The 25,141-nt window shown below is 43.3% G+C and overlaps 1 protein-coding gene across 3 annotated transcripts in view; it reads left to right on the plus strand.

Annotated features, from left to right (window-relative positions):
- LOC126191653 (inositol-trisphosphate 3-kinase homolog) overlaps positions 1 to 25,141 on the plus strand; it is a 524,458-nt gene that overhangs the window by 384,135 nt on the left and 115,182 nt on the right. Inside the window, exon 1 of one of the 3 annotated variants that reach the window (XM_049932543.1) lies at positions 17,930 to 18,195. The exons of the other annotated variants lie outside the window; for them this stretch is intronic. Within the exon in view, the coding sequence (XP_049788500.1) occupies positions 18,040 to 18,195 (156 nt within the window). The 5' untranslated portion in view covers positions 17,930 to 18,039. Of the gene's footprint in view, positions 1 to 17,929; positions 18,196 to 25,141 lie in introns of those variants that run through there. 3 annotated transcript variants of the gene reach the window in all.

The raw sequence follows: 25,141 nt of genomic DNA on the forward strand, positions 1-25,141 counted from the left end.
GATATACGACGTCATAAACAAAGAGATGCGTGAAAAACTTCCGCTTCACGCATTTCTAACACAGTGAACCAATTCGATGAAATCTGGTAAGGAGATAGCTTGAACCCTGAGGAAGAACATATGCTACATCAGAAAGAGTGTCGTACAGTGTACTTAGTGATTTTGGATAATATTACACGAGTTAGGGAAAAATATTTACCTTTTGACTTTTGAACATCATATTTGTGAAAATGCTTTTATTGGTTGATATGTGCTACGTGATACGAACCAAAGTAATGAATACAATGCTTATACAGTCTTCATTGTATTTAATGCTGTCAATCAACTCATCAAAAGTAGTAATCTATCGTTGAAGGTTTATCGCAGTAAGATTCGCATTATAGTTAGAAATTGTGTAGGCCTGTATGTCTTGAGGCAATGTAACTCACGGCGCGCAAATACCCAGACTATATTCATCCAGTATTTGAGAGTGAGAGCTCTTAGTGATTTGCAAAAAAAATTTACACATAATTTCAAACCTTTATGAAACTTTTTCTCGCTGACACCACCCACGAAAAACGGAAGGAAGACGTTTATGGCTTACTATAGTTTCGCTGTTCGTGCACTCAGACTTTAGTATCAGGCATGACGTTTTGATTTATTACGTCTTTGCTACTAACTCCATTCGCAACACATGTTGGAGACCGTATCCACGTATACCACTAGTACCTCTAAGAGCACCTACAAAATTAATAATCGTACGGCACGTAGTTCAGAATATGTGACGTAATAAACATTAAGATGCGTGAACAGCTAGCTGTCGTTTAAAAGGGCAAATTAGCCAGACTATATTCATCCAGTGTTTGATAATGAAAGCACTTAGTGACTTCCAACCAACTTTAAACATAATTTCAATCATTCCAAACTTTTTCTCGCTTACATCCTAAATGTCAATGCTTAACACTTTAACTTAATCGTAAAACGATCAGAAGTTTGAAGCTGTTTTATACAAAGGAATACGCTTCTTCACAGAACAGGTGGTTTACTGGTAAAAAACGAAGAGAGATACCGACAAAGTGTGAGTAGCAGTTGCTTTTTTCAGAGTCTGATTAATTTTAACAGTCTTGATCGAATAACACACGGCATGGGTATGTATTGAAAATCGCCCTTAGTTAATAACGAGCATGAGTACATTGGTGCTGGAAAGTGTCACACATGCAGGACTAATTTGTAAATAACGCAACTAGTTTACGCGGAATGTCGGCATACATTGCTGAATTGCAGGAAGTAGTTTCAGCAGGAGTAAGCTTCTACGACTGTCTCAATTAGTCTGCTCTACAGTTGCTGCTGTATTTAACTGTGTATCAGCCTTACCTGATTCAGTATAAGAAACATAAGGGAACAGCCCCGTGATAGCAAAAGACGTTATGAAAGTACATCAAATGTGTCAGATATTTAAGAAGTTGTCAAGTATCAAAACGAACTGTTAGTGAAGTAGTCGCTTTTGTGTCGGACATGATGTGGGCAAACGTTTTCTTCTGCCATCTACCTGTCTCTTGATCCCTGCGAACATGTTGAGACATGATCTGCTGTTATCTACATCACAAATTGTTTATGAAACGTTAAATAATTAAAGGGAAAATGCCTTTAAAGAGGACAATATATTCACGATAACTATATTTGTTTGTCTTTTACATAATCGTAATTTTTTAATGACAACATTGTCGTCATCGTGCGTGCTTTATTTAAATTCCAGTAATGCAGTCCGGCGTCAAGTGGTTATTCGCGAGAACACGAAGATAAAAATACAAAAATCGACAGAAAACAAAAACCTTACAAAAGCGCAATGAAACAATACAACAGCCCATAAATGGGGCAAAATGATCGCTACTAAGTGTTAACGAAAAGCATTAAACTTGTCAGCTAAGACCGCCTTCTCAGCATTAATTACAGGCACCAACTGTAGTATAACGTAAAACTGTCACTTTCTATCCGAAGACTCGCTTAAGCATCGCAGTGCATTACTAGGATTTGTCCTATTGGAGACGGTAAGGCCTTTCCTTGCTCTGATATTTGAACTAACTTCAGTTTAAGGTGACTCCCAACCTAGGTGCAATTGGCATTTTTCACACTTACAAATCATTGCCAGAGGTTACAGAAGCTATAAGTGTAATGAAGAAAATATTATGACACAGGGTTGAACCTTGGATGTTCGAATCTGTAGTCTGGCACTTTAGCCACACACGGACTGCGCATGCAAAATTTGTAACTGTTCGCACTAAGTTTTGTCCTTCATATACATTAACTGAACGCGAAAGCTTCAAATTACATCAACAATTTCCAGAACATTCTACATATGACTGCTAAGACGAAAAAATACGACCTCATAAAAGTCAGAAATTTTTCTCTTGTGGTTTTCTCGTCATTGCTTTTGTCTTACTTTGTTTATCTTTGGCGCAACAGAGATTTATTGCTTTCAAGCAGAGCGGAGCCATCGTTACCAGAGTTTCACAGCTTTCGTATTCTGTTGCTTCCCTTTATTTTCTTCACGTCTACCTCAGGATATACTTTTATAGTATCACAGCTCTTCTACACATCTGTTACTTACAGCTGTATTGACAACGTTTCATGAAGTCAATTATTTCAAAGTGAAACTAAACGTTCTATATTTCAGTTTTCAGCAACTCCGAAGATTCTAATTCATTCTGGATTAGCTTTACAACGCTGCTTAATCCACCTAATAATGTAGTACCACGTATGCTATGGGAACTCTTTTTATCGCGCTTCAGGGAAACGCGCTGTACATTCCTTTTGTAGGTGACGTAACATGCGAGCTATATACATATCTTGCTTTAAATAATTTTACCAGAAGGAAGATTTCCCTTTTGGGAGATCGTCCTTGACGAGATCTTCCTTCTGATTCTTGGGTTCATAAAACTCGTCTGCTATCAATTTTAATGATGCCGATATTTTAAACTGTGGCTGTCGTGAAAGAGAGAGAAGGGGAGGGGGCGGCGGAAGTCCCCGAAGTGTGTTGCAAACAGTTTTGCATCGCGATGGTTGACACGTTGTCAGAGATTATGGCGGTATCACTTACGTAACGAGGAACAAGTTCAGCAGCACGGCTGTCATTTTAGTTATCACTCACTACACGACACGATATTCCACAAATAGACATATTTTAGCCGCAGTAATTTCAGTTAGTGGTTATTTTTACTTTTGATTCATCATACCGTTACGTATTAAACTTTTTTTTTCTGTAACGTGTCGACTAGGTGGGAACCTTCGACGGCGCGTACATGGTAGTTCGCCCGCAGTAATATTTTGGCATACCGCCGGTCGTCAATGGATTGAAACAAAGTGAGCCGTTGTTCATAGTTGCGTGTACTTAAGTTTTTGTTTTCTGATAATCAAAAACTCTAACAAAAGATTGCTTTTATATCTACTAAATAAACATTATTTTAATTGGAGCGCCTGCCGAGATGGTGCACCAAACTTTCAAAAAGTTAAACTCACATGTACAGTTCCGCTCGTGAAATTTTTAAAAACCGTATAAGAAATCATTGGAATTCAAGTGAATTTAACCCACATCATTGGCTGTACAGCGCCGTAAAACAGTAGTGCACTCCCAAAAACAGTTTATGAGGTAGTCCACACGCGCTGCTAGAAGAGCCTGTGAAGACGCCGTGGCATCGAAAGAAACAGGCTTTGAATATGTCCCTGAGCTCTGGTGTTAGACACGAATTTCTGTTCTAATTCCGATGGTCAGCTAAATTCGCTACTCGACCAGCGACTTAAGCTACAGATATTTACCGAAAGATGAAATCTTGATATATATATTCATCGATTTTGAACAGACTTGTAAAACATAGGTTACCTTTCTCCTGGTGAAGTTTAGCAACAAGAATGCATCAGAGAAATCATACGACCCTGAATTTCCTTTATGTGGCATTTGAAATTGCTGGTACGTACTGCTCGGAACAGACGACGCCATCTTTGATACCTAACCTGCCCATCGCGCATATAAAATTGCACTATAATTTTTTATTTTTATTTATTTATTTATTTTTTGTGTATTTGCAGCAAAGAAGAGCCGTTCAGTGATCTGTTTCCTGTGGTCGGAAGGCGTATCAGGGTCCGAAATTCATCGAAGACTTTCGGTACAGTACGGGAACAGTGTTTTGCCACAAAGGGAGTGTCTACGAGTGGATTGAAAAATTCCGAAATGGTCGCACAAGTGTTACGCACGGTGAAGGAGCCGGACGACCATTTACCGCCACAAATGAAGAAACCTTTGAGCGTTCACGTGAAATGATTCTCTTAGACAGACGATTAATTATTGACGAAGTGGCACATCGTCTGCAAATTAGTCACGGTTCTGCCTACGAAATCATCCACAACAGAGTTGGGTTTCATAAAGTTTGTGCAAGATGGGTCCCAAAACAACTCACGCAGTTGCATAAACAAACGCGTTTGGACATCTGCCCAAAAAAAAAAAAAAAAAAAAAAAAAACATTTGGATCGGTATGGTAACGAAGGGGACAACTTGTTAGACAGGATCATTATTGGTGACGAAACATGGATCCATCATTACGAGCCGGACAGTAAACGGCAGAGTATGGAATGGAAATATCCAAATTCGCCGTGCAAGAAAATGTTCAAGACCCAACCGTCTGCAGAAAACTGATGCTTACTGTTTTCTGGGACGCACAAGGTCCAGTACTGTGACATTATGGGGAAAGGGGCACAACAATAAACAGTGTATGTTACAGTGATATACTTACTGCCAGGCTAAAGACTGCAATTCGAAGCAAACGCCGAAGATTGCTGTTAAAAGATGATGTGTGGTTGCACGACAGTGCCCATCCACATACTGCTGTCCACACTGCTGAAACGCTCCAGTAACTCAAATCTGAAGTACTGGATCATCCTCCATATAGTCCCAGTCTTGCCGCTTCTGACTATCACTTGTTTGGTCCACTCAAACAGGCATTAAGAGGCCGTCGATTTGCCTCGGACGAAGCAGTGAAAAAAGCTGTGCATTCCTGGCTCGCAGTTCAACTGAGAACCTTTCTTTATGAGGGCATCAGGAAGCTTGTGCAACGATGGACCAAGTGCGTTGAAACGCAAGGAGACTATGTCGAAAAATGATGTTCTTGTAAGTCTCGTATTTGATTACAATAAAATGTTATAACTACTTTGCGGATAATAATTGGTTTACCCTCGTACGTTGTAGAAGAAGCAAATATGTTCCTGTATGTAAGAACCTGGAAACGATCCGTACAATTATATTTGAAATGTAAACTTTTTTATCAAGTTTTCATCAAGTTGTGCTCAGATTTCACCCATGGCCTACCTTAACAACCTTCAGTACGTTACAGTTTGCTTACTGTCGTACCTGTTACATGAGGTTTTCTGCATGTGTACCTCGCATTTGAATACAACAGTAAAATAGTAGGAATGGCTATATGACAAAGGCAAGGCTGCAGAAGAGTGCATAACCAGGGGAAAAAGAAATGACGCCTATAACAAAATTGGAGAGACCTTCGGAGAAAAGAAAAGCAGCTCTATAAATATGAAGAGCTCACATGAAAAGTCAGTACTAAGCAAGGAATGGAAAGCTATAAGGTGGAAGGAATACTTAGAGGACCTGTACTGGAAAACAAACTTGAGGACAGTATGGAAATAGAAGAGGAAATAAGTGAAGATGAGATGAAAGATAAGAATAATTTGACAGAGCACTGAAAGATCTAAATGGAAACGAGACCCCTGGAATAGACGACATTCCCTTAGAATTATTGAGATCCTGGGGAGACATAATTGCTTGTCCGTGACAGAATTAATCACCTAGGGTGCGAAATGTATGACACACGGGAAATATCCTCAGATTTCAAGAAGAATGTAAAAATTCCAATCTCAAAGAAGGAAGGTGCTGACCGATGTGAATAATACCGTATCCTCAATTTAATTAGTCATGTATGCAAAATATTGACACAAATTATTTACAGAAGAACGAAATAACTGGTGGAAGCCAACCTCGAGAAAAATAAGTTTGGTTTCCGGAGGAGTGTAGGAACATGTAAGGCAATACTGACCCAAGGACTTATCATAAATGATAGGTTGAATAAATACAAATTACAGAATTTGTAGATCGAGAGAAAACTTTTGATATTGTTGATTGGACTACACCCTTTATACTTTTGAAGGTAGCAAGGGGAGAAAGGTTGTTTACAACTTGTACAGAAACAAGATTGCAGTTATAACAGTCGAAGGACATGAAACGAGCCATAGTTGACAGGGTTGTACCCCATTCGAGATGATGTTCAGTCCGTACATAGAGCAAGCTGTGAAGGAAATGAAGGAAAAAATTGGTAAGGAAATTAAAGTTCAGGCAGAAAAAAAAGCTTTAAATTTGCCAATGCCGTTCTAATTCTTTAAGAGACTAAAAAGGACTTGGAAGAGCAGTTAAAGGAATAGATATTTTCTTGGAGAGCTTATAAAATGAAAACAACAACAAAATGGAAACAAGACTAATAGAGTGTAGTGGTAAATTAGGCGATTCTGAAGGAAATAAATTAGGGAAAGACACTCTCAAAGTAGTCGATGAGTTTTGCTATTTGGGTAGTAAAAAACTGATGATGGCCGAAGTAAAGAGGGTACAAAAAGCAGACTGACAACAGCACGAAAAGCATTTCTGAAAAAGAGAATTTTGTTAACATCTCATATCAGTTCAAGACTTCGAAAGCAATTTCTGAAGGTATTTGCCTGAACTGAAGCTTCGTATGGAAGTGAAACGTGGTCGATAAGTAATTCAGATGCGAAGAGAATAGAAACTTGTGAAATTGGTATTGTAGAAGAATGCTGAAGATTAGGTGGATACGCCGAATAGCTAATGAATAGGTACTGAATTAAATTAGAAAAAAAAGAAATTTATGGCACAACTTGACTAAAATAAGGGGTCGGTTGATAGGACATATCCTGAGGCAACAAGGAATCCTCAGTATGGCAATGTAGGGAAGAGTGTGTGTGTGTGTGTGTGTGTGTGTGTGTGTGGCGGGAAGGAGGTAAAATTGTAGGGGGAGGGTAAGGCTTGAATACAGTAACCAGGTTGAAATGAGTGTAGGCTGCAGTATTTATGAGGAGATGAAGAGGTTTGTACAGGACAGAGTAGGATTGCATTCAACCAGCCTTCGGACTGAAGACCAGTACAAGAACGAAGTCACCCATCTCTGCAGTAAGTTACGAAGTTTGTCAAACATCGTTGGACCATCTCGTAAATCTTGAGAATACTGTAACATTAGCTACCCCTTTTCTTCAACCGTATGAAAGGGAGTGCTATATACTTTACTCTTTAGATGACCACAGTCGGAAAAATTTGTAAAGTCGAGGTGAGGTGACCGTGGAGACCAAGGTGTAGATATCCATCTCGGATTATATTGGACCGTCTTATCGACAGCAGCAAAATCCGCCGGTGCCACATCATACGTGTAACACATTTCTGTACCATGGGCCATGGGTGAAATTTGAGCCCTAGTAGATAGGGATGTAATCGGAAAGTTTACATTTCAAATATATTCGTACTAACTAGGATAGCACTCCATACTGAAGTCAGGAGGCTCTTAGCCGGCCGCTGGGGTCGAGCGGTTCTAGGCGCCTGAGTCCGGAATCGCGCTGCTGCTACGGTCGCAGGTTCGAATCCTCCCTCGGGCATGGATGTGTGTGATGTCCGTAGGTTAGTTAAGTTAAATTGTTCTAAGTCTAGGGGACTGATGATCTCAGATGTCAAGTCCCGTAGTGCTTCGAGCCATTTGAACCTTTTTTTTCACATTTTTCGTGCTCATCTTTACGAGAACAGTTTTGCTTCTACATTAATGAGCCAAAACAGTATGACCACCTGCTTAATGGTTTGTTTGTCCGTTTTTGTAACGAAATGCATCACTGATCCTATGTATCAGGGACGCGACAGTTTGTTAGTGGGTTTGTCTAGGTATGTGACATTAGATGTCCATGCACAGGTCATGTAATTCGCGTCAATAACGGGCCGCTGATTTGCGTACGCGGTGGTTGCGCCCGATAGCGATCCAGATGGACTCCACGGGATTTACATCAAGCGAATTTGGTCGCCGAGACATCAGTGTGAGTTCACTATAATGCTCCTGGAACCACTGTAGCACGGTTCTGGCTCCGAGACACGGACAGTTATACTTCTGAAAGATGACAACGCCGTCGAGGAAGACACCAAGCATGAAGGGATGCAGGTGCTTCGCAGCTGTCAGCGTCTATTCGATTACTACCACAAGTCCCACGCAAGCGCAGGAGAATGTCTCACATAGCATAACACTGCTCCCATCAGCCTGCGTTCGAGGCGCGCTGCTCGATCGAGCCGCCGTTCAATCACCTCGATGACGGCGGTTGTAGAGACGACCATCGACCTCGTGTAGCAAAAATATGATTCACCGGAAGAGTCGACACTTTTCCATTGATCGACGATGGAATCCCGATCGTCTAGTGCCCACTGAAATTGTAATTGACGATGTCGTCGGGTCAACAAGTAAACACGTAGGGTTGGCCTGCTGCGGAGCTCCAAGTTCGACAGTGTACAACAGTGTGCTCCGAAATACTTGTGCGTGCACCAGCATTGAGTTCTTTCGACAGGGATGCCACAAATCACACCTATCCTACTTTACAGAGCAGACAAGCCTCCGAATTTCGCGTTGTGTGAAGAGATGTGGACGTCCTACCATTTAGCGCCTAGTGATAGTTTCACTGTCCATCTACCACTTTCCGTAGATGCTCACGAAAGTAACACTTTAACATTAGATCAGCTTCGCCGTTTTCGAGATGCGCTTTCACAGGCTCTGCTTAAAATGCCCTTTTTAAAAGTCTGTTCCCTCAATAGATTCGTGCTCGCGATGCCACCGGCGCCATCCAGCGTCTGGTGGACAATGGTCATAATGTTTTGGCTCATCAGTGTATTATCGTATGCTTACATCCGTGTGTGATTTCGCTATTGATTGTGATACAAACGTAGAGAGAGGGAGAAAGAGAGAGAGAGAGAGAGAGAGAGAACTTAGGAATTATATTACGGGCATTAGGACGAGTCTCAAGGCGTAATACTGTACCTAACGTTTCGTCTTCCAATCCTAGAGACATCATCAGAGGTTTTAACGATTCAAAAAAGCTCAGTAATACCGCAAATACGGTAGTGAAAGCTATGATTATCATACCAATTCGATAAGTGAAAAGTTCAGGCGGTCAATTGTTTATCTATTCAGGAAAGTACACTTCCACAAAGAAATATACTGACGAGTCCGTCTTGGGATCTGGTGCGACGTTTTCGACGAGTGTTCCATTCGTCATCTTCTAACGACATCTCCAGAGGATGACGAATGGGATACTCGTCAAAAATGCCGCATCAAGGCGGCGACGTTACTCAGCTCTTAAGCTCTATGCGTACAGGCGAATAACAGCCGCTCGTGCTCGCAGCGTCATAAAACATTTCAGTAGACAGAAGGCGACATCGCAGCGATTATCGCGTAGCAGTAGTGTATTGGAAAGCGATTATGGACGTAGTCGAAAGAAATCAGGCAGGATCTCATAATTTCATTTATGGATACATTTATAGAAGTAACAGAGGGTTTCGGTCATACACACTGGTTAGTTTGCAGCTGCTGAAAGGAGTGTTCGTGGCGCATTTTGTGCTAAGAGTAGACTAAAGTGAAGTTTCGTTCTCAGATCCTTCGAAAAACTTACCACACACTCGTTACCATGCGAAGCTCTTATCATGGTTTTCCTTGCGAGGCGTGTCTCACACTACTAACCATTAAAATTGCTACACCACGAAGATGACGTGCTACAGACGCGAAATTTAACCGACAGGAAGAAGATGCTGTGATATGCATATGATTAGCTTTTCAGAGCATTCACACAAGGTTGGCGCCGGTGGCGACACCTACAACGTGCTGATATGAGGAAAGTCTCCAACCGATTTCTCATACACAAACAGCAGTTGACCGGCGTTGCCTGGTGAAACGTTGTTGTGATGCCTCGTGTAAGGAGGAGAAAAGCGTACCATCACGTTTCCGACTTTGATAAAGGTCGGATTGTAGCCAATCGCGATTGCGGTTTATCGTATCGCGGCATTGCTGCTCGCGTTGGTCGATATCCAATGACTGTTAGCAGAATATGGAATCGGTGGGTTCAGGAGGGTAATACGGAACGCCGTGCTGGACCCAACGGCCTCGTATAACTAGCTGTCGAGATGACAGGCATCTTATCCGCATTGCTGTAACAGATCGTGCAGCCACGTCTCGATCCCTGAGTCAACTGATGGGGACGTTTGCAAAACAACCACCATCTGCACGAACAGTTCGACGACGTTTGCAGCAGCATGGACTATCAGCTCGGAGACCATGGCTGCAGTTACCCTTGACGCTGCATCACAGACAGGAGCGTCTGCGATGGTGTACTCAACGACGAACCTGGGTGCACGAATGCCAAAACGTCATGTTTTCGAATGAATCCAGGTTCTGTTTACAGCATCATGGTGGTCCCATCCGTGTTTGGCGACATCGCGGTGAACGCACATTGGAAGCGTGTATTCGTCATCGCCATACTGGCGTATCACCCGGCGTGATGGTATGGGGTGCCATTGGTTACATGTGTCGGTCACCTCTTGTTCGCATTGACGGCACTTTGAACAGTGGATGTTACATTTCAGATGTGTTACGACCCATGGCTCTACCCTTCATTCGATCCCTGCGAAACACTTCACTTTAGAAGGTTAATGCACGACCGCATGTTGCAGGTCCTGTACGGGCCTGTCTGGATACAGAAAATGTTCGACTGCTGCCCGCGCCAGCACATTCTCCAGATCTCTCACCAACTGAAAACGTCTGGTCAATGGTGGCCGAGCAACTGGCTCGTCACAATGCGCCAGTCACTACTGTTTATGAACTGTGGTATCGTGTTGAAGCTGCATGGGCAGCTGTACCTGTACACGCCATCCAAGCTCTTTTTGACTCAATGCCCAGGCGTATCAAGGCCGTTATTACGGCCAGAGGTGGTTGTTCTGGGTTCTGATTTCTCAGGATCTATGCACCCAAATTGCGTGAAAATGTAATCACATGTCAGTTCTAGTATAATATATTTGTCCAATGAATACCCGTTTATCATCTGCATTTCTTCTTGGTGTAGCAATTTTAATGGCCAGTAGCGTATTTCAGTGTATTTAGACGGCGGCATTCATGGCAGGCAGGCTGACGCCAGCTGTTGCTACGGGGTGCGAACATGCGTAGACTACCCGATTCTCCCACAACGATCGCTGCGAAGCAGCAGTGGTTTCGGAGCACAGTTCTACTGTCGCGCCCCCGATGCTAGTTCATAGCTTGACTGCCGTAGAATGTATGACACCAATGATTCGTGTGTGCCTCTAAAAGACGTGATAAAATGACGCTGCGAGCTCACGACAACAAATCGCTCGCGTACATCGAACCTTAGTCCTTGAAGAATTCGCCACGGTTTTTTTTCTGTCATATAATGGTCAGCGTATGAACAGATTGCGCCGTTATTAACTCTTTGGGCAATGTGATGTTCTGCTGTGCCTTAACACAGCTTTCCGCCCAACTGTTGGCGGAGACAGCTGGAAATTCACAGCGGCCAGCGAAGTCCCACTACTGGAGTTATTTGCATATCTGGCAGGCAGCTGCCGCGCTGGCGGCCTACCTCTCCGCCTGCTCGTTCCTCTGCCGCGCCCGCAACTGCTACTGCTGCTGCTGCTGTTACGACGTGCGCCATAAAAACGCTGCCACACATCACTCCGCAGTTATCCCTCCGCTTTTATTTTGCGCTGTTCACTTTGCTGTGGAAGGCACTTCGCAGCAAGTGTTTCAGTATACAAGGGGTGGCGAAGGCTTACTGCTGGAGCTCATTTGGACTGGAGGAGAATAATACTTTAAGTCTAGAAAGGAACTGTTAAGTACCTTGCACGAACAGTGAAGCAACTCAGAATTGATATACCTTTTAAGAACAAAGTTGTCTGATTCAGAGACGTTATTGGGTAGTTAACTGTTCATTCCACTGCTATTTGGTGGATCAGCTTCATAATTATAAATGAGGAGCACAATTTTGTAGATGTTCTGAAGTATTAATTTATTTCGCTGTCTGGTTTTCGGCTTTCAAGGACATCATTGGCCTCTGTCTTTCGTCGTCAGAGAAGGTATAATAATGGTGAACAACACTGAAAAAGATGTCCCCATCGAGAGTGAGATACAAACACATAGCAAGTGTCATCTTTGACAGTGCAGTGGTAATGTAATTAAAAATGTTTAAGTTTTAAATGAATATAAAGGGAACTAACTAGAAAACATTAGCCCTAAACCTCGAAAAAAAGCCGTGTGTGTGTGTGTGTGTGTGTGTGTGTGTGTGTGTGTGTGTGTGGGTGTGTGTGTTCAAAAATGGTTCAAATGGCTCTGAGCACAATGGGACTTAACATCTGAGGTCATCAGTTCCCTAGAACTTAGAACTACTTAAACCTAACTAACCTAAGGACATCACACACATCCATGCCCGAGGCAGGATTCGAACTGTCGACCGCAGCGATCGCGCGGTTCCAGACTGAAGCGCCTAGAACCGCTCGGCCACTCCGGCCGGCTGTGTGTGTGTGTGTGTGTGTGTGTGTGTGTGTGTGTGTGTGTGTGTGTGTTGTGCGCGCTCGCGCACACGCTCATCAGGAGTGGATGTAAATATGATAAAACATAACTATTTAAATTAACCACGACAATAAAAATTAATGTGAAACAGGAGGATTGAAGAACAGCTTGAAGATGTATTGCAAATGGAAGGTGATGCAGAAATAGAGTACCACTGAACAGGAAATACCTGCAGTCAGAAACATTATTAGCATATTGCTCTTTGACCAGATACATACAGTTACCTTTATGGATGGCGTACATAAAGTCCAAGAACACTTTGAATTATTTATTGCACAAGAACTAAACATTGTACAGATGTCATACATATTGCAGTTTGAAGATAAACTCTGGATGATTTTTTTTTTTACAAGCATTCGATATGCGAACCATGAGTGACCCGGTAGACGTCAATACGATAATCGAATTCTTGCCATACCCGTCCCAGCATGGCATCGTCGACTGTGGCAGTCGCTTCCCGTGTTCTCTCCCGGAGCTGTGCTACATCGCGTGGTAGAGGCGGTACGTACACCAGATCTTTATTGTGGCCCCACAGAAAAGTCATACGGAGTGATATCTGGTGATCGGGGAGGCCATTTCATGAAACAGCTGTCCCCTTCTGTTTGCGACTAGCGGTGACTGTTGGAAAATTACAAAAAAAAAAAAAAAAAAAAAAAAAAAAAAAAAAAAAGCTTTCAGGGTTTCTCTTGAAAATGACATGTATGATTCTGTACAGTGTTTGGTTCTTGTGCCATAAATAATTGAAAGTGTTCCCGGATTTTGTGTACACCCTATTAAGATAAAGAGGCAAGCATCAGTGTTGTTATTACTTGTCATGAATAAATTTTGCTATCTGCATACATCCGTGCTTTCGTTACAAGAGGTGCTTCTTGTAAGACAGGAGTAGCCTCCCTTTTTCACCTACCGGCAAAATCTGTATCTCTGTCATTAGTAAAATTTTCTAATCGCTCACCAGTACTACACATGATTTTAAAAGTAGGGAAGTAACTTTACTTTATAAAACCAGTAAGGCAGAGTTACAACAAGTTAAACCATATAATTACTTCCCTAATACTTTGTCAAATTTTTTCGAAAACCTAATGAAAAACTTTTTAACGCTCCTATCGGCTACCGACCACCACGAAAGCTGGGCCTTCCACTAATGGGCGGCAGGTTCCAGGTCGACTACCACTGTTATAAGACCTTGCTAAGTTATTCATAACATGCTCACATTGTAAACCTGCTGAAAGCATCTTTGGTGCACAGACGAAAAATATATTCAGCGTGTCTGAAGGCTGTTGTTTTTATCCACATTTATTTATGGATGAAAACACCCTTGTCTGTAGGCTATTGTTTTTATCTATGCAGGAAGAAAGTTTTTGTCGGACTTGCGATATGAGCATTTTAAGAATAACTTGGCAGGTCTTACAAGAAATGTATTTCCCCCTTATACAACGAAAATACAGATGTGTCACGAAAAGAAAAATGTATTAATGACGTGTAATAACAACACCAATACTTACCTGTTTAGCTTAATATTAAGCTAAGTATATGTGTAATGCATCAGAATATTTGACCAGTGCCAAATGAGGTTCGCATGTATAAATCGAAGCAAGTAGCAACTTATGGGTTCTCCACAGCAGATGATGGTGTAGCTTCCTTCATGAAATACTGACGAGAATTAAAATATTAAATCAGACATTTATGAAGTAACTTGATGAGCTTTCTAGTCTGAGCCCACACTAAAAGTTCGTCTTTAATAATTTATGGAGAGAGCTTGATATAGCAAAATTTTTTAATAAATTTTGTCACATTATTAGCTAATATAAAGGACAACGTTAGTGTTAGACTAGAAATTGTCTTCCTGACTGAGTATAAGATACACTAATTTAAAAATCGCATTCTGAAATTTATGCTTTACGAGCACTTCACACGGGCTGACACGTCTCGCTGGGCAAGAAATCAATATATCATGATCACTGTCCAGTAGTTCGGAATTTGGTACGGGCAACTTCATCCTGCCATGGTACATATAACTGACTGTGCTTTTGTCCTGAAATAGCATCCACTCTGTCTCATGTTGACGACACTTTGCCTCGACAGTGAATTCGCTGAGTATAAGAAGATGGCACATTCGTTGAGAGGTCCCCTTTCCAGGTCTCCATGTCCCCGAAGAGCATCAACTGCAGAGTCCCATTCACGGTAGTGTCCCTTTAAGTGTTTTATTACATGCGAAAGAGGGCAGAGAGGCTTCTCAAGGAACTATGAAACGACATACAACACATGTAGACCGACTGTCAAGAGACTCTTGGTAAAGGTCGCGAACATTCCGTTTACTGCCGCAGGAAGCTGTAACAGACTTCTGAGGCTACAAGGGGAACCTGATGAGCAATTGTGTAAGAATTAAGATAGGAGGATTGTTTTACACTTCCGCCTACTCAACTTTTACTTCGTTCGCCTTGTGTTCCTTTCGTTACAAACTAGATACCTGTTTTACGTATAAACTTACTAGAATAATAAATTTTGTTAGTTCCCCAGCTAACAAAAAATATTCAGATGTAATCGTCGTGACATGATAACTGGGCTGTTGACATCCTGCCGACTATCTGCTGTTTGGTTTGTGTCTCCGGCAAGCGATGGGCGGCCGCGTGTTGTTGTGAGTCAGTGGAGGCGCGACCTTCATCGTCCACTCCACATGGCGCCCGCTCCCCTGTTTATTTGGTAAGTCGTGTAACACGCTCCGGTCTACAGCCCACAGCTCGTTTTATGTCTTAGCGTAGCGTCTCTCAGCCCATAAAGCTACGACTTGATGGTAAACTCGCAGTCTGAGTGAGTCATCACCATCATCAGCAGCAGCAGCTGCTGCTGCGCCGCCGTCGCCGCTAGCTGCGGGAAACCAAACCATTTCGTCATTGCATACCGCAGATGGTTCAACCTCGTGCTGACGAGCTTACAGCTTCGCCTGTCCGTCCCCGGTAGCTGAGTGGTCAGCGCGACAGAATGTCAATCCTACGGGACCGGGTTCGATTCCCGCCTGGGTCGGAGACTTTCTCCACTTACAGACTGCGTGTTGTGTTGTCCTAATCATCAACATTTCATCCACATCGACGCACAAGTCGCCCAAGTGGCGTCAAATCGAAGGACTTGCACCCGGCGAACGGTCTACCCGATGGGACGCTCTAGTCACACGACATTTATTTATTTAGCTTCGCCTGTGGCAGCCATAATCTTGCTGTTTCTTGCATGGAGTAACTGTCGAACTTTGCTTCTGCATGGTCGTCTCGTTGTAAATGCACTACCGCTTACATGTCACAGCTGAAAGATGAAATAGGGAAGAAACAGGAAAGAAGTAGACAGGCATTTCACTAGGCGCAACGGCTTGTGCTTTGTGCTTTGTGCTGTCCGTAGTTATTTCCTCAGTTTCCATTCAAGAATAATTTTATTGGCGCGTCCTTAGCTGACAAAGTATTGCAATGCAATTTTAGTTTCGCTGTGGCCATCTGTGATGCCGGCTTCCTGCCCGTCGACTTGGCCGATGCCAGGAATAATTGCTTCAATGCGGAACTACGACCCCGAAACAATCTGCAAAGATTGGAAGATAAGTAAATAAAGTAAAAACAGCGTAACAGTGAAATAAAGTAAAAACAGCGTAACAGTGGAACATTTCCAAAACAAACATTTAAGATTTCATCACCCGAGTACGTGTTGTCGACTTTCGTTACATGGTACCATCTAACGCTGTTGCGGAATGCACAGTTCACTCACATGAATGAGAGCATTGTTGCTTTAGAAGATGCTCTGCAAGGCAAGGCGGATTTCCATGGCGGAAGGAAAAGGAAACGTGACATAGATAACTCGAGTCAGCCGTGGTGGCCGAGTGGTTCTAGGCGCTCCAGTCCGGAACCGCGCGACTGCTACGGTCGCAGGTTCGAATCCTGCCTCGGGCATGGATGTGTGTGATGTCCTTAGGTTAGTTAGGTTTAAATAGTTCTATGTCTAGGGGACTGATGACCTCAGATGTTAAGTCCCATAGTGCTCAGAGCCATTTGAACTATAGATAACTCGACAACTCTGACAAATACGGAAGAGTCTTTGAAAATCGATGGCTGCATGCCAGAACATCTTTATAGAATTTACAGATACTTCACTGTGTATGTTCTGAGACGCTTTTTTTCTAAAAGACTTGTCGAAAATGAAGGCTCAGAATTATCATGTAAAAGCGAGGAAAAAAGTCTACATCTTTATGGGTCCAAAAATAAGTTTGGTTCAAATGGCTCTCAGCACTATGGGACTCAACATCCGAGGCCATCAGTCCCCTAGAACTTAGAACTACTTAAACCTAACTAACCTAAGGACATCACACACATCCATGCCCGAGGCAGGATTCGAACCTGCGACCGTAGCAGTCGCGCGGTTCTGGACTGAAGCGCCTAGTACCGCTCGGCCACACTGGCCGGCAAAAATAAGTTTACAGTTTGTGAGACTGTCATTGTAGTACTCCAGTCGATGCAGCTGTTTATTACGCTCGTGATTTTTAGCAGTTGTTCACAACACCTCACACAGTGCTAACATCCCAGTACATGATCAGACTTGTTTGTTAAACTCGCTCGTATCTACCTACGGGTTTGTCAAACAAGCCCTTACGCGATCCAACAAGTTTGGTAATTTAACATCATTTTTGTTGCAGACGCTGTTCGCGTATACCGTATTTCGACACTGGAAATGATTACAAATGCGGAGAAAGCGTTTTTAATATTGATACTATCTTTTCCGGAAAATCGCCCAAAAAAGTGAACACGACAATGGCTCAGCCTTCTAGTGACACCTGTGGAAACCTGAAGAAGATGCCAGCAGAGACGAATCGAAACGTCGAGCACTGGAAAAGAGAAATATGACGCAGCCTGAGGGCTCGCAACATTTTACCATAAATGACGTCGGCAGCGGAAGTGTGCAGGTTAGCGTGGTAACTTTTTATACTGAATGTAAGCAATTACGTCGTTAAGTAACGTGTAAATTGTAACCGTTCAAACTGAACGCGCATACGTCGCCTCAAAACTGAGACTCTCCTCTTCATTACGACGACACCCGCTGTGCCCGGAGAGTGCGACCTGCGCTGACGGGACGAGGGAATACGTTATCGGCCGGCGTGACGTCAGCGGGCGGTTATTGTCCATTATCTGTGGCGTCGAAAGCGCCGTGAGAGAGGCGCCTGCACGATAAGCGCGCCAGTCGCAAATGTCCGCCCCCGGGCTGCCTGCCGGCGCTGCTCACCTTGCCTGCGCTCGCTTCTCCCAGCGTTCGGTTCGCGATGGCTTCCCGCCCTAGCGACCGCCCCGCTCACCCCGCGAAGAGGTAGCGGCGACACCCTGCGATGGACGTGCTCGTCAGGACCGAGTGCGCCTTTTCGTGGCCGGACACGACCAGTTGCGAGAGGACGGATGCGAAAGGACAGCGCGCCGCGACCGCGGCGGCACCTGCGCTCTGGAAGTGCGCAGACACGCTCTGCTTCCCCGATCTGGCGGCGCAGGTAAGTTGCTCCGTCCAGCGGAGGGAACAGCCGAAGCAAAGCAGTACTGCAGCGAGTCATACACAAACCTAAACAAATAGTGAACCTTCCGAGCTATCACTATAAAGTTCTCCGGTTTTCGAGCGAAGGATGTACAACTACAAATATACTTCGCAAACCAGTGTACAGTACGAACTGCGACATAGTCGCGAAAAAAGACAGTAGTCCAGAATTCACAGAATTTCTTTCTTCATGTCCATTCAGTGATCACAAACAAATCGTCGGCTGGCTATTGATTTCGACCCACCTTCGTCAGACCTTTGAGGAAAAGAAATCAAATCCAACTGCTGGACACACTACAGCTTATATTATAAACTAATGAAATAAGCGGAGGGAAAAAGATGGCAACACAAAAAATAGTCACGGAATTTCGGAAATACATTTGTCTAGGTAACGTATTCAAGAGAGTAACATTGCAAGATCACGAGTTAATGTAAACGCGAGATACGCCGTTGCAAACGCGAAATGCTGGTACATTAATAACCGACGTGACTACCAGAATGCAAGCAGGCAGACTTGCGTGCATTGTGTTTTACAGGTGCCCTATGTTAGGTTGTTAGGTGGAGTTCCATGCCCTTTGTACTTGGTCGGTCAATACAGGGACGGTTAATGCTATTAGTGGATGACGTTGGAGTTGACGTCCGATGGTATCGCACATGTATTCGATTGGAGACAGATCTACTGATCGAGCAGGCCAAGGCACCATATCTACACTCTGTCGAGCACGTTGAGTTACAACAACGTTATGTGGGCGAGCGTTATCCTGTTACAGAACACCCCCTGGAATCTTGTTCATGAATTGCAGCACAACAGATAGAATCACCAGATTGACGTACAAATTTGCAGTCAGGATGCGAGAGAAAACCACGAGAGTGCCCCTGCTGTCATACGGAGTTGCATCCGAGACCACGACTTCAGGCGTAGGTCCAGTGTTGGTAGCATGCAGACAGGTTGGGTGCAGATCCTTTACTGGGCTCCTCGTAACCAACACGCGGCCAACGCTGGCACCGAGGCAGATCCAGCTTTCATCAGAAAACAACACACCACCCTTCCCTCCAGCGAGATCTCGCTCGACACCACTGGAGTCGGAAACGGCAGTGGTTAATGGAATGCACGCTAGAGGGCTAATGTGGCAGTTCGTCGTGTTACTGTGGTGCCACCTGCTCCTCATATTACCGCTGCAGATGCAGTACGATGCGCCAGTGCCATACGCCGAACACGATGGTCTTCCGTCTCGGTAGTGCCACATCATAGCCGTCCGCATCCCGGTCTTCTTGCGATCATACATTCTCGTGACCACCGTGGCCAGCAATAATGTACAGTGGCAACATTCGTGCCAAGTCTTTCTGATCTAGCTTCTCGTACCCCTGTTACACGACATCGTTCAAACTCAGTGAGGTGTTGATAATGGCGTCTTTGTCGCCTTAAAGGCATTGTTGTCTAATATCAACTCACCACGTCCAGTCTCAAAGATAATGAACGCTCAAGACCGTTACAGCGTGTATTCAAAGCAACCTTGATTTGCATCCTCATAGTGGCGCTAGTGCAGCCAGTCTTATGCGATTCGCGCTAAATCTGAACAGACGTCATGTTGCAGATACAGATCATGCCTGCCGACATTCGGTTATGTCGCAAACTCCTTCTTGGTGTTGCAATTTTTTCCGTTATTGTACACAGAATAATAATAATTTATTCTTTACAACATGTAAACTGTCTAGCATTTGTATTTGGTTTTCCTTTCCGCGACAGATCAGAAGATGGCCATTATTTACCGAAATCGATAGTTTTGACGAAAGTGTGTTAGTGATCATTGACTAGAATTAAAGAAGGAAATTCATACCAATATTATAGATTCTGTTTCCTGCTCCATTCGCACACTTAACGACGGGCAAGTGACTGTCCGTATGCCTGTGCACGCGCCGTAATATCTTATCTTATTCTGTTGATCCCTGGCGAGATATACCGTGGAGGCAGCAGCTTGACCGCAGTCTTCATCTGATACAGGATCACTAAATTTACCCATCAGAGTTTAGCGAGAACAACGTCCTCTCTCTTCCAAGAATTCCCCCTTAATTTCCCCGTACACATATGCTAAATTTTCATATGGACTATTAGCAACGTGTAATGATCCTAGCAGCTCGTCTCCGAATTCGTGTACGACGTGACATGACGTTCACCACTAATCATGTAGCGGGAAACTATATCGTCCTCTTTCTAAATGTTTCTACATTTAAAGAGAACTGCAGTTCTTTAAGATCGTCCAACAGCGATAATTTCTTAGTCCTGCTTTTCCTGCTTGATAAATTGTTAATATATATGGACAACATTACGCCCATTACGTTTCCTTGATGCACCCTTTATGTTACTATCATTTTTGCCTAAAGTTCGCCGTCCATTATCACGTACTGTGCTTCATAAGTCGTAAAGGCGCGACTCTTCCAAAACGTCCTCCCTCAGCTTTAGCAGATGATGGGAAAGAATTTCATCGAAAAATCGCTCCCTTTTAGCTACTCCACATGACCGGAAACCCAGCACTTTTATAGTATAAAATCATTTTGGTTGATAGACCGCATCATTCATCAGTTAGTCGCCATGAAGAGAACTGCTGCGGAGATGGTCGAAAAGTCGGTGGTTTAGTTAGTGTTCTGTAATGAGGCAACACCCAAAATGATTTTATTTACATTGATGCTGTGCGCGAAAACCTACGAACGTAAACTTCTTATTAATTCATCTCGCTGGAATAATTTCAACAGCATGCATATCTTCTATACCAATCACGTGACGGTGATGCTTCTAACGATAAATTCTGCAGAAGAGTCACCTGATGGCTTCCTCACGTTCGGTGTTGTGTAGTCAGAGTCCCACTTGATCCAAGCATCTTTTCTGACCTTGAGAGAATGTGCCTTCTACTGTTCGCAGTGTTTCGTGTTTGTTAAATTTGATTCCGATTTAGATTGCACACGAAAAATTGTTGTCTCTGTGTTCAGTTGACGGACTCTGTTGTCAAGACACAGGAAGGGAGTCGTGTTCTAACTCCCGAGAGAGGGTTCGCAATGTGTAAGATATTAGGCTTGTATTCGGAAGGATATGCGTTGTAAAGCCGCGTCCTCCCCATCACGATTCAGCTTCGCCGTTACTCTCTTACTTCTTGTGAATGCTGGGATGGTTTCTTAATAGTCACTTGTTCGATTGCTTTCTTTGTCCTTACCGGATCCATCTTTAATGACGTCTAGATCGGCTACAGACCATTAAACTCTAACCCGCCTTCCGCCCTTCCCGCAACGGGACCATGCACTGTAGAACGATGCAATGTTCAAACCAACCATCTGTTTGCTCCCTGCTTTTCTTTTCTTTTCTTTTCTTTTCTTTTCTTTTCTTTACTTATGATACTTTACTGTACTACAGCAGGAAGTAGTCCGTTCTTTCCTTGAGCAACATACGTACTTAGCCCGATGCTAGTAATGGATTCCACAGGCTACGTAAGTGAGAAACCTGAGTGATTTTTAATTAGTGATGGGCTGTTTTGTCTTACTTCCTTGAAAACATCGCAGAAAACCGCTCTGAACTTCTCCGTTGCAACACTGTGGTACTTACTGTTGTCCTATATACAAGCACATACATTTAGCTTTTTTTATAACGAATATTTCTCCGAACGCGCCAATATTAGATAAACATATTCCGATTTTTGCTTATATTCACCAAAGGCCAGTACTGAAACCACTGTACAACTGCCAGTGAAATAAGTTCGCTGCAGAGGCAACACGTGATCAGCAACAAGATAACAAAGGCCACGCCTAAATCTAGCAAGTGAATAAAGTTACCGTACGCTTTCTGATTCAAGGGCAAAAATATCAAACTGAAACAACTCTACTGTATCGTAACATTATGGCAAATCGCAACAGTTCTAATTACTGTTGTAGTTAAGACAAAAAACAGAGGCGCACCACTGAGGAATTATCGGAGTGGGTCGTAAATCGGTAGATATGACGTATATGTACAGACAAACAAGTGGGACGCCTCGGACAGCTGTGGGATACCAACCCGACTGTCGCCCGCGATACTGCGCGACAGCCAGTAGTGATGGTCTAGGGCGCCATTTCTTTTCATAACAGGACCCCTTTGGTTGTCATCCGCGGCACCTTTACGGCACAGCGGTACGTCGACGATATTCTACGCTCGTTTTGTTGCCCTTGACGGCAAGCCAGCCTGAGCTTACATTTCAGCAACATCATGCCTGCCACACACGGCGAGAGGGACATCCAACTACTTCGTCAATCAGTATCAAGCCGATTAACTGCTTGGATAATGGCGAGAGGCGGGCCAACGCGTTTTCACTTGCTCAATTTGTGAAGCTCTTCCTCTTGAATAAATTATTTTCTGAAATTGTACGTTTGCCTGTCTGTACGTGTACGTGACGTCTACCGATTGCTCTCCCATTCGGATAATTCCTTCGTGTGCGTCGTTTCTTTTTTTTTGTCTTACAGTGTTTCTTGTACGTGGAAAACTAGGCTGGCGATCCTTATGTGTACATTACGTTGTACAATAATAATTTGCTTTTGTCATAATTGCAAAATCGTCATCAGTAGAATATAACTAAACCAACTATCTAGTTGTTGAGAGTCACATATGTGTATGAAGAAAGTGTGGATCCCAGCTCTAGCAGTAAATATTCAGCGCTAGTTCAAGAGTGTTTTCACACAAGGATCTCCTCGTGATCTATCTCCATGAAAGTATCTCATTTACATTTTTGTCCCAGTCATGGACATGGGTATCTACGTTTAGAAACTTTTGTTCTGTGTTGTAAGGTAATAGTGTTGCTAAGTAACTGTTCTATAAGTTATCGTTATCTGTTCGTGTACACTATACGTCGTGCGGTTCTAGGCGCTTCAGTCTGGAGCCGAGCGACCGCTACGATCGCAGGTTCGAATCCTGCCTCGGGCATGGATGTGTGTGATGTCCTTAGGTTAGTTAGGTTTAAGTAGTTCTAAGTTCTAGGGGACTGATGACCTCAGAAGTTACGCCTCATAGTGCTCAGAGCCGTTTGAACCATTTTGAACACTGTGCATGATGACGTCCTTCTGTAGAAATCAAGACGGAAAGTGGATTAGGTCTTAACGTCGACGTGAAACTGACTAGCGACAGAGCTCCGAAAAACGTTCGATTTTGTACCAAGTCATTGACTGATAATGAAAGATACGATCATACGGAAAATCTTCACCTATATGTCGTTGATTGAATGAGTATGTGACTAATAGAACACAGTACATGTACTCGACGGCGAATGTTCAGCGTAGACGAAAGTAACGTCAGGGGTGCTCCAAAGAAACTTAATAGGAGCTGTAATGCTCTCAGTATACAAACCGAAGTATATAAAAACGATTTATCAGCCTCGGTCAGCATCAATATCGGATGGTTCACTGACGATGCTGTTATGCACAGGAATGTATCGTTGTAAAAGAATCATAGGGAAATGCAGGAAGACGAAGAAAAAAATTATGCTCGGTGTAATGAATGACAGCCCTTCTTAAATGTCGATAAACGAAAGATAATTCCTGCGACAAAGAGAAAGAAGCCGATAGTATCCCGTTACAAGTTTAGTGACGAAAGTCTGGACCATGTCACATCGTTTAAATAGCGAGAAGTGATATGAAAAGGTATGAGGACGTAATGTCAGGTAAGTTCCATCTCCATGTTTCTCAGTTCTGGCCTCATGCTCCGTCCCTAAAATTACACGACGTCGATGCTGCGTTTGATTGCAACGGCAGTTCAATGGTTGAATATGTGAGAAGAGATTAGGGCTGTGCCATCGTTTCACAAAACAACAAAGAACAGCCAAAATTAACAAATGTTATGCAAATAAAGTATTGGTTAAGATATGAAGAAAGGTATTGATTACGTAGTAATAGTATTAAAAAAATACTTCTGGCCACTAAAATTTCAACATTATGAATGCGACTTGCAGGAAACGTTTACATGCTTGGATATGAAGTGACTAGCATTTCAGCAGAACTGCACAAAGGAGGCAGGAGTACAGCCATCTACATTATGCACATAAGAAAAGATTACGCAGCGGATTTGACATTAACAAATCGCATTTTGACTGTTGGTTGTTTTGAGGACATCCTGTTATGATTCGTGTCAGGAGGAGAAATCTCTACCAGCACTTGCTGGAATTTGACAGCTGCAGGATCGTGGGCTAGAGACACTACAGTTTATCGTCACGTTATATTGCATCTTATGTTGATTGGGACCTCACGACTGTCAGACGAATTTTGATCGATGATTTCCGAACGGCTTCGACATCTCGGTATCGTTATCTTCCAAGAAGATAACGCAAGACATTTTATTGCCGTGCTGCCCTCCTGTGCCTCAGGATAGTGGATGTTGGGACTGTTGCCCTGGCCAGCGAGTTCTCCAGATGTCTTACCCGTTTCTGAGTTGCCAAGACGATTGATGGACTATGGCTTAGATTTGAAGCAGCATGCAGTGACGTACCAGCATCTGTTATTCAAGCTCAGTTCGAGACTTAAGCCCAACCGGATTACAGCCGTTGCTGGTACCAGAGAGGGCAGCTCTCTGTACTAAATTTTGCACCCTGTGTGCCCCCATATCACTTACAAATTTAATCGTGTATTCTTCCTGCTATGCTTTATACGCTCGGTTTGTCAAATTTCATTATTTGGTATCCTTTTTGAGGTTGCCTATTTAATGACCAGCAGCGTATAATTCTTTTAACGAAACAAGATGAAACATTGGCGGTTACCATTCCTCCTAACATCACTCTTATTTTTCTTTTCCCTCATTTTCTTCCACAGCTCTGTCATCAAAAGCGGGCCAACATAAATTTTTTCTGGAAAAAAATGAGAATATGAAAAAGATAACATACGGAAGAAACTGTAAAACGATT

The sequence above is a fragment of the Schistocerca nitens genome, chromosome 1, assembly GCF_023898315.1.
Source record: "Schistocerca nitens isolate TAMUIC-IGC-003100 chromosome 1, iqSchNite1.1, whole genome shotgun sequence".
Lineage (NCBI taxonomy): Eukaryota > Metazoa > Arthropoda > Insecta > Orthoptera > Acrididae > Schistocerca > Schistocerca nitens.